The sequence below is a fragment of the Tachysurus vachellii genome, chromosome 22, assembly GCF_030014155.1.
Source record: "Tachysurus vachellii isolate PV-2020 chromosome 22, HZAU_Pvac_v1, whole genome shotgun sequence".
Classification (NCBI taxonomy): domain Eukaryota; kingdom Metazoa; phylum Chordata; class Actinopteri; order Siluriformes; family Bagridae; genus Tachysurus; species Tachysurus vachellii.
The window spans coordinates 7,858,667-7,870,079 of NC_083481.1; the positions used below are offsets into that span (position 1 = coordinate 7,858,667).

The 11,413-nt window shown below is 37.6% G+C and overlaps 1 protein-coding gene across 1 annotated transcript in view; it reads right to left on the reverse strand.

Annotated features, from left to right (window-relative positions):
- The window catches only part of asic1b (acid-sensing (proton-gated) ion channel 1b), a 303,047-nt gene extending 293,090 nt beyond the window's left edge, over nt 1-9,957 (reverse strand). Inside the window, exon 1 of the mRNA XM_060857891.1 lies at nt 9,312-9,957. Coding sequence (XP_060713874.1) covers nt 9,312-9,679 — 368 coding nt within the window. The 5' untranslated portion in view covers nt 9,680-9,957. The remainder of the gene's footprint in view (nt 1-9,311) is intronic.
- Nucleotides 9,958-11,413: the final 1,456 nt, after the last annotated feature.

Genomic DNA, 11,413 nt, shown 5'->3' on the forward strand with positions numbered 1-11,413 from the left:
TTAATCTTACACTGTCAACAATTTGCTAGCAACATGATTTGTAAACAACCGCATAACATTTCCAACAAAGTGTTCGGATATCTTACATAGTACGAAATAGCACTGTGTTGACACAGGATGCAACTAAGCTGAAGGATCTTGCTCAAGGACACACAACCTTATTAACTCTGACTTCAAATCGTACCTACCGAGCCAACACAATCTTTAGTGGAGTTCATTCAGTGTTAGACGTAATTCAATCGATGAAAGCTAGTCGTGGTGTAGTTTTAGTGTGGTTGAGGTGTCTCACTGGTCTCTCACTCTCACTGGTCTCACTTTACCAGAGGCCAAAAAAAGGGAATTGTTTTTAGGATGAATTAAATTTCTGTGTCATGTCTCACTCCACAGTGGTTGTTAATGTGTGTTTATAAGTATTCTATTTTTACCTAGGCAAATAGGGGCAATAATTTTGTTTAAAATCCAAAAAACCAAAACAATCTTTACAGTATATAACAGGGGCGGCCAACCCGCGGCTCCCGAGCCGCATGCGGCTCTTTGCCCAGTTTCATGCGGCTCTTACGTTCATATCGAAGTTTGTATTTGTGTCTTTTTAATATACGTGTTCACGTCGCTTGAGTTCAATACGGTATTTTCGTCAAACGCGCATTTGAGTGGGATGAAAATACCTCAAAGTTTCCCAGTAGGAGCATGATCATTTGAGTAAACAATTCGTTTAACAAGTTTGCTCTTAAAATGGCAGGGAAAAAAGGTGATGTTCATGTGTGCCCATGTGTATGATGTGGCTCTTTGCGGTAACACAGTAAAAAATGTGGCTCTTGGTCTCTGACTGGTTGGCCACCCCTGGTTTATAATGATATCAAACCAGTTCTGCCTTCTGAGATGCTTCCACTGCTTGTGCATAAGCATCTAAAATGTGAAGGTGTTACCTTCAACCACTAAAAGTCTGAATAAGTTTATCCAACAGATGGAAAAACGTCTCACACTGAAAGCCAACAGAGTCCTGAGTCATTTTATGTCAGACTTACAACGATAAATTAATTCATTTGTTTATACTTATTGAAAATGTCTAGTAAGACAATTTCCATTCCACCGGCAGAATGGAAAGCCATTATACTGGTTGAAAGGGTTTAAATCACAGTTCAGAAGGTTGTGTGTTCAAGTCCCCACACCACTGAGCTGTCCATTTTGGTAAGACTGTTAACCTTTGACTTAATTGTATTATAAATATTCAAGTTATTACATGACTTTATTTAACCCAAGTTGCCAATAATATACTGCAAAATTGATTTATTTGTTCCTACTTGAATTTGCTATCTATCAGCACACATTTAGGCCAAGGCTGTCTCTATGCAGACATTATTTTATGCAGTAAAGACTCATTTAGAAAGCTCTATAAGGACAGCTCTCATTTGAGCTGCTTTATTTTACAGAACTAAAAGCAGTATTGCTTTTATCCTTCTTGGTGCAGAGGCTCCTATTTATGACACTGCGATAAAACCTGTAACCGTCTGCAAAATCCTTTTCACCCACTAATTTGCCTGGGATTGTATGATCTGGGGAGTCTTCTGCCATGCTTGTGATGGACCATTAAATGTGGCACAACAAGGAAATTTAGCAAGTTACTCAACTCAACCTTCCTCTGGTTCACAACCATTCAAAAGTCAAGCAGATCACCTACCAAGGGCAAGTGGTCTGGCTTCCTATAGAGCAGATGTTGAAACCATCCTAAATTGTATGCAGTGGAAATGTTCAAATTAGGGTATATCATATAGAGCGTGTAGAGTATAACAAGATCGTCTGCAACGATTTGTTTCCATTCTAATTTATTCCACACTGTTTTGTTTTTTATTCGACTCGCCTTTCATATTATGTTAGTTTTAGGATTCGTAACATATGGGTCACGCCGAGCGTCGCATTATTCCGCTAGTTCAATCGCATAGAGCACATTTCAGATGCGAAATCAATTATCTGTAGGTGAATTTACATCGCTGATTATTTTTGGTTATGAAAGCATAATTGGCTGCGTATTATTTAATAATTAAAGGAATAAGTCAAGTTTGAGAGCAATCAGAAACCCCCACTGTTATCCATGATGCATTATCTACGCTTTCATTTAAACGTAATTTTTCAGATCTTTTACCACTACTGTGTCTAATGTAGGCAAATTCAAATAATAATGAAAAATAAAATAATAATACCAATAAAAAGAAACAATAAAAGGATACGGGAATAAAAAGCATTAAAAAACAAAAATCAAATTAAATCAAAGAAAAAAATGCATTCTAATTACGTTTCACACTACGACAAATGTAACTTAAAACCTATTCATTAGGTTTAAAATATACTTAGTGTCCTGTGGTCCTTTCCTTTTTTTTTACACATGCTGCTCTTTGATTTTATTTCTCTTTCACTCCCTTTCTCTGTTCTCTTTGAACATTGCTGCAGAATAATTTCATCTCACCGTTTTTTTATCCTGTCCGGATACAAATGTCTGGGATTTTCTATGCAGATGTCACTTTGCATTGGAACAAAAATATGCTTGTTTGTAGTTAGTAGCTTTATTTAGTATCATAATGTGCACATCAGTGAGCCTTCCTCTGATTTTAAACTTTTCCTAAATCAACACAAAACACTTCCTCACAAAAAGGAAGATGGTTGCTATCGAAGAGGCACTCAACCATATACTTTTGTCTGTAATTAAAAAATTCATTACAGATAAACAAATCCAATCCGAATAGGGCTTTAGTGTAAAACTGAATCGGTAGTTTGTTGGCCGGACTCTGGGGACGTCTTTCGTGCTTCATGTCCATGCAGAACGCGACAATACTGACATTGAGATATTTCAGGATGACAACTGTAAAGTGCATCAGACCAAATCTGTGTGTGACTTGTTTGGACTAGCATGATGCAACACTGGGACACTGACAGCATCAGTAGACCCCTCAATCCCATAGAAAACTTGTGGCATTAATGGAAAGTGAAAAGTGAGAAAACAAAAATAGTCACCACACTCCTCACACCCTGTCTGTGAAAGATTAAGTGTTCATTAAGAAGCGAAACATGTGAATCTTTTTTCTGGATTCAGATTAAATAGTTCTCAAATGATGGACCATGATTGCATGAAGCTGCTTTTGTGTATTGTGTGTGCTACATTACTACATGTACTACAATCAGAGAAAAAAAATCTTCTTTCCAATTTTTTTTCTCTCAGATATGTGCCAATCCCACCTACTTATTTTCTGTTGGCACACATGACAAGGGCCTTGTGAATTCACAGGTCAAAATGCATCTAGATAAAGTCTGAGTGAAGCAAAAGTACCCAGAATTGAATGTGTATCATTTATGTCCTTTTCACTTCAGTGCCTGACATTTGGTTTGAACCCAGAACATGCTTTAAAGGCAGAAAAGTGTTGTTTTCGGGCGTATCTCAGTAGCGAGCAGTCATAAATCCTAGATACAGATATTTCCACCTCTGAACATTAACAATTAGGCTATTTTCTTACTACCAAAACATAACAAATTCTGGCTTATACCGTAGATGTGCATAATGCCTCACACCCTCAGGCTATGGAGCAGAGTGCCATTAAATTTGCCCAGTGCTGTGGTAAAAGGATGCGATAACCTCCCTCAGCAGCTACAGTGTGTGTAACATGAGCTGCCAGGACTCACTCTCTGAACCGTGTTGAAAAATTCAGACGGTTTCTGTGACATTCTAATACTGCAGAGGCACTGTCTCACTGAACGTGGGACAAAACGGCACACTGGATCAATACGCTAAAAATACCTAGGCAGTGCTGAGCAGGGCGAGAGTGACCGAGCATCAGATACACGGATACGTCGTTTGTGTTTATATTCATGAGTATTTGTGTCTGTGAATTTCCCACTTTCTGTCATAAGAACACAGAGGCACACATTCTGATCGTTCTGAAACCCGAAGACTGCACAACTGTGAAAGTGAATTAAAAAAAAGGGCAAATTGCAAACTGTCGTTAACAAGAACGCAAGCCCTTAACATTTAATTTGCTCTTGATTACCACTGGAAAACTTTCTTTTTTTTAATGCATCACAACTTCTACAACTGACGAGACTTCTCTTGTCATTTTTTAACCTAATTAATCCGCAGGGAATTCAGTGCATAGTTACTTTGATTAAGCTGCACACATAAACATAAAATGTAAATAGGTTTTGCTTGGACTAATCCAAGGATGGTTTTCAAGAAACAATAAGTAAATAAGCATGATACTTAACTCAGGAATTGTAGTAAATATTATGTTGATCACAAAAAAAAATTAAAGTCTGAAGAAGTGAAGACATTAAAATAAGGCTCTCACCCAAGGCAATACTTAACAGTGAGACTAAACAGATGACTTTCTTAAGAAATTTGAGCTGTTCTAGTAAAACGCAATTAATTATTAAAGCATTTCATCATTTTCGAGATTCAACCAAAAGTCTTTTCCATCAACTCAGCTTCCTCTAAAGATTATAACCATTATTTTTTATAGCACAACCACAATGTATCAGTATAACAATATACAGTATATTGTGACATAAAATTAATCGTGATAATGACATACAGTATCAACATATTGCTTAGCCCTAAAGTTGAGTTCTACACATTTATAAATAATAAAGTGAAAGCAGCCGTTTCCGTGTTAGTACTAAGATAAGGGTGTAAGTGTTCAGTCATATTTAAGATACTTGTGCTTTATATAAAATTCTTTCTTGCTTTCTTTTTTACTATTATTATTTCTACTACTACTTACTATTATCCAGCCATTCATTTTCTGTAGCACTAAAACAGGATCGGTGTGAATCTGGAGCCTATCCCAGGATTCTTGGCGCACAGAACACCCTAGATGTTCTGTTCTGATGGGTTTGGTGCCAACCCATCACAGGGCACAATCACACACATACTCACACACTGCGGACAATTTAGAGATGCCAATCAGCCTACAATGCGTGTCTTTGGACATGGAAAGAAAACTAGAGTTTCCAGAGGAAACTCTCAAAGCACAGGGAGAACATGAGAGAACTCAGGGAGGATCTCTATGATCCATTGTATATGTATTATATTATTAAACCTCGAAATAAACAGAATTTTATGTTTTAGAATCCCAAAACATAAAAAAGGGAAATGAGAAACATCTAAGATCATGTTAAGACCTTTGAACAAAAGGTCAGATTTTCCGTGTTCACACAACACGCCGATAGATTTAATATAACAGGGACCACCCTGAAATGTGGAGCCACCTTGAAAAGCTGAGCTGACTGGTCAAACAAATCCAGCAGTTTCAGCTTGCATTTAACAAAAGAACTATTATTAACGCAATTCCCCCCAGACATCATGCACATGCACATTCATTCACATCTAAAAGCAAGTCATCATCGTTGGCTTACCGGTATGTTTTGGAAAGGTGGGATTGATCCAAAGAACCAAGGAAAGCCACATAGACTCTAACAAAAGTTCAGGACTGAACCCAGGACTGTGGAGGCATAAGGAAGCAACACCACACACAGCAAGACTGTGCCTCTAATAATTGTTCTCATTCAGAAGAGTATAGAAACTCTTACAAAAGTTAAAGAACCTTTGTTTCAATGTGTTACCAATAATTTGTCTCTAAGAAATGGATTTCAATAGACATGAAATTCTTAACTGAATTTCAACAGTACTGTGAGATTTGAAAAAGAAGGACACAGAAGCTTCTCCTTATCTTTTCTTCCAGAACTACAGTACGGGTTTTGCATGGTCATGAGGAACACAGTAATACATATGAGGAACATAGCGATACACAGTGAACACGGCAAACGTGTGCATGCTTATTAACACAATATGAGAACGGGAACATGTCTCAAAGATGTTAAATCGATAGCAGTTCATGCGATTATCATTATTGTGCAGATTCAGATCGAGTTAATATTTGCATCAAACATAAGAATTGAGAGAAAATGTGACCTCTGTGAACCGATTGGTTGTTGGTGCCAGATGAGATGGCTGCTGATCTTATGGGATTTCACACACAAAGGTTCTATGGGTGGAAACCCCTAGGAACACACAACATACTGAATCGTGAGGTGGATGGGCTACAATCAGCCAAGAACAGGTATCTGAAACTTCACTAAACACATGTTCACTAAAACGAGACTGCTTACCTAACACTGGAAGAAGATTACCTGGAGAGCTCATGTATACTATAAAGAGATCAGACTCTGTAACAATAATGTGCTAATTTAGGAAAGATATTAAAGTTACACAATTCAGGACAACACATTCAGCTACATACAGTATCTCTAGAGATCGAGCTGAATAAGCTCTTCATATACAGATATTGGTTCAAGTACCCAAAGTACTTAGTCTCACTGAGACTGTCATAATCTAAAACGGTCTTGCCTTACTGTTCCCGAAACAGTAATCTATATAATCTATATACTGTAGGTCTTATGGTTCCAAGAACAGTACAGATTCAAATGCCCCTGAAACATGGAAAAGGTTTTTTACCTCATTAAAACCATATTGTTTATGGTGCTAGTAAAAGTGAGATTGCAATCAAGATGCAGTCTTAGGTATATAATCAGTCTTTTCAAATTAATCTCTATGCACAACATCTATGTGATTACCAGTGACAAGAATTTGGACTTGAATCTACAAGACTGAGTTACTCAAAAGCTACTATTAGAAAGGTTACAGTACATTTCATTAATAATAATAAATGAAATGTACTGTAACCTTTCTAATAGTAGCTTTTGAGTAACTCAGTCTTGTAGATTCAAGTCCAAATTCTTGTCACTGGTAATCACATAGATGTTGTGCATAGAGATTAATTTGAAAAGACTGATTATATACCTAAGACTGCATCTTGATTAGAGCTTGATTAGAGGATTTAGAGCTTAAATCCAATGACATGGGAAAACAGATTTACATGAGTCAAATGAATAATAATAATAATAATAATAATAATAATAATTATAATAATTATAATAATAATAAATTACTGTTGTTGTTATTATTACTATTGTTATTTAAAAGAAATAAAGAAACATTTTAGAGCATGTTAAAAATATTCTAAAATGTTTCTTTATTTCTTTTAAATAACAATAGTAATAATAACAACAATTATTTATTATTATTATTATTTAAAAGAAATAAAGAAACATTTTAGAGTATGTTAAAAATATTCTTCTTCCTATTCCGCTTTGTATACCACTGCAATTTGCCAACAATTAAATTTTAATTTATTAATGTACAACACATTGCTCTTTTTATGGAACGGCTGCGGGACCAGAGGACAAAGGAGTTTGCGCTTCCTGGTTTCCCAGTAACATGAGAAGCTGTGGGGTTTTTCTGTCTCATTAAGTTCAAGGGAAAGAAAAAAAGGAGATCCTGGTGAGAGAGCGATTGTATACTGTATAGCTACTATGATTTAATCAATAACAGGAACTAACCTCAGTGTCAGGAATCTTACTGACTCAAGTCTCCTTCCATAAATGTTCAATAAACATCAGCATATTAACGATTATGCACTTAGCCAACAACACGTCCTTAATCTGTTTATGTAAACTGATTCAATGTTTAATTAATGGTTTTGAAAGTTGAATGAACTACATAAGAACAGGATGGGGAGGATATTGTCTCATGGCTGTCGCTTCCTAACAATTCAAGATAAATGTACTGATGAAAAATTTAGAGGATCTTCTTATCAAGAGGAAATAAATAAATAAATAAATAAATAAATAAATAAATATTCTCATTGCTAGTAGAAAGTTTATAGTCAAAGAAAAAAAACTACATGTTTTGTTTTGTCAATTAGATTAAAGCTCTGTAGATTAAACTGCAACATAATTTAAACACTTATTTAGAATTCAACAGCTGCTCCGAACTTCTACAGTAAAAATTGAGTCATTTATTTGTTGTTCTCTCAGTGTTCAATTTCGTTTAATTACACACACACACGCACGCACGCACGCACACACACAAACACACACACACACACAATGATTAGTTTAGAGATTAGAAAATGCTGTTCATATTTTGGCCCAAAGACATAAACTCACCTGAACTATTTTATTTGCCCTTACAGGCTAAACTTACAGCCACACTGTGCTCATCTGAGGATTTTTTTTTTCCACAAAGTTTTTTTCTCCTCATTTGTTTTGTACACCATTCATGAAAATGATGCAACATATTCTAAGAAGGCCACATGTAACATGCTATGATGCATTGATGTTTTCTACAAAAAACCTGTTAATATGATGTTATGCACCTTGCTGTGCTTATTCAGGAAATTGCATTAGTTTATAGCTGTTTATATCAACTTTTCTATAAAGTATTTAATAACAAAACTTTATAGACGTTTTAAATGATACATTTCTAAACTGTTAGAGAAGACAGAATGCAATATGAACAATGTTTTTAGAGCACACTATAATCACTGACACCTAAGAATCTTCAGTTTGTGATGTCTGTGCCTGTGTGATTGCCTGCTAATCGTCCTGCGATCATTTATTTGTTATAGCTGTCTATATTCTGGTTATACCTGACTTTATATTTCAAATAAAAATATGATAAAGTTGATAAAGTTTATAACATATATAAACACTGCTTATAATGCATTCTGTTAACATTTCATGAAGGCATTTTTTAAACATATGCTAATCTCATTCCATAGTCTGGATAATTAGAATTTTTTAAATGCATTATAACATGCTATGAATGTATTCATGGGTAAGAATAAATTTGACCATCATAGAAAGTGTTAACAAAAAAATTATAATAAAGTGTATAATGCATTAATATGGTCAATATGGTCTTTATACGTGGTCTTCATGGGAAGTGTTGTAATGATTTATAACTTCATATGGACTTCATAGAAGGTGTTTTAATTTCTAATCAATGCATCATAACATGTTATGGATGCATCTTGAAGTTTATTTTGCACATGCCCTTTATAAAGCAATTGTTAAAATGGGTTATGAGTGCATTATACCGCCTTGTTAATGCATAATAACATGTTATGTATGCATCTTAAAGTTTATTATGCACATGTTATGCAAAAGCAATTGTTAAAATGGGTTATGAGTGCATTATACCGCCTCGTGATGCATTATAACATGTTATGTATGCATCTTGAAGTTTATTATGCACATGTTATGCAAAAGCAATTGTTAAAATGGGTTATGAGTGCATTTTACCGCATTGTTAATGCATTATAACATGTTATGGATGCATTCATAGTTACTGAAAATTCATAGGTACTGTTCCTCATGGAAAGTGTGAGCACAACTGTTCCCAAGTTTTGCCAGATGTGGGATCTCACCTGCCATTGAGCAGCGCGAGCAGCTCTCCCGCATGGTACAGGTCATTACGCGTGACGCGGCTGAAGCGGAAGGAGTTGAGGTTGCAGAAGGTCACAGCAGGGAAAGTCATCATCGGGGTCGAGATCTCGTCCAGCTTGGTCACGTGTGGGTACTGCAGGTAGAAGCGCACGCGGTCCGCGCACACGAACACGAGGAAGGAGAGCGAACCGGCGAAGAAGATAATCCACAGGCAGCGTCTCACGCACAGGCGCTCATAAGTGAACATGTGGGCGATGCCGTGAAGCGTGGACCTGCTCGCGAAAACCTCAATAGGCGCCGGTCGCTCACAGTCCACATTGTCATCATCGGTTTCTCCTCTAAGGTCCATGATTGCTGACAAACTCAAGCGAGTGAAGGAGAAACGCTGAACCCCGGAGGACGCGCGTAAAAGACGCGAGTGATGGAGCGCCAAGTTTCCAGCCCTTTTATCCTGCGTGGTTCTTTACTGGGGAAAAAGTCCAGCCTTTCTGACTGATGGGGCTTTTACTTTCATCCCTCAAGAGAAAACCAATCGATCCTCGACGATTGAGACACCGGAAATGAGCTGTTATTACTTCTTCTTATTCTTTTCCCTCTCAGTATATTCTGTGGTGCTTAGAATTAAACGTGTCATGCAGGATATTTCCCTTAGAAGTGCTGATATCGTGTATTAACCTATTATTAAAACCTAGAAATAAATAAATAAATAATAAATTATGAACTCAATTCGTCAGGAAAATATATATTTTTTTAAAAATTTAATAAAAAAAAAAATGATTCGGGTTAAGAACAAAACAAACAGCTTCGTTAGAAAGAAAAGAAATCTTCATTGCTGATAAAAGTCACCATCTCTGTGGTCCATCCGTTCAGCACGAGACATCAAAACAAAACAAAAAACAACAACAACAAAAAAAAACGTAAACACAGAGACGCGAGGAAGGAAAAAAATCCTATAAGTGCTCGGTTTATCCGTTTGACTCTGTAAGGTCGCTAAATCCGACTGACACCTTCTCAGCTCTTCTCTCAGTTTCTAGTGTCCGAGCTGAAGCCCTGAAACCCTCGCGAGTCCTTTATGAAGGCTCGTTGTGGTGGATGTGAAAGGAGAAAACACACCGACTCTCTCTCTCTCTCTCTCGCTCTCTCTCTCTCTCACACACACTCATACACACTCACGCTTTCTCACACACTCACACAGACGCACACAAACACACTGCGACGCCGCGTCCACATCAGTGCACCATTAGCCTTGGTTTTGGTCCTTCTCGACCATTTTTGTGTCCGTCAGAGAGAGAGGGAGAGAGGGAGGGGGGATAGGGAAGGAAGGAGAGAGAGAGAGAGAGAGAGAGAGAGAGGTATAGGGAAAGAGGGAGAGAGGGGGGATAGGGAGAGAGAGAGAGAGAATGAGAGAGAGAACGAGAGAGAATGAGAGAGGGGGGATAGGGAAGGAGAGAGAGAGAGGGATAGGGAAGCAGGGAGAGAGAGAGGGGGATAGAGAAGGAGAGAGAGAAAGAGGGATAGGGAAGCAGGGAGAGAGAGGGGGGATAGGGAAGGAGGGAGAGAGAGACAGAATGAGAGAGAGAGAGGATAGGGAAGGATAGAGAGAGGGAGAGGGGGTGGGGAAGGAGGGAGAGAGAGATAGACAGAATATGAGAGAGAGAGAGAGAGAGAGAGAGAGAGAGAGAGAGAGAGGCAGAATGAGACAGAGGGGGGAAGGAAAGAGAGAGAGGGAGAGAGAGGGAAAGAGAGAGAGAGAGGGAATGAGAAAGAGAGGGAGAGAGAGAGAGAGAGAGAGAGATGAGGGGTTGCTGTTGGTGCTTTTTGCTGACGTGAGCTCGCCACGGACTGTGAAGTGTCTGAATGTGCAGCTTTTAGCCTTGTCTAACAAGATTGATCTGACCTACCTGGTCACAGTATGCTAATGTCATTATCACGGCAATCATACATATAATCCCTGTAGAGAACACCAATGCCCCAGTGCAAGTCATGGATTTACCTAATTATTTCACAAAAATACCCATAGATGTCACTGAAGGTTTCAAATGCCTGCCCTGCATGTCCATGGTCATGACTTGAAAAACACCAC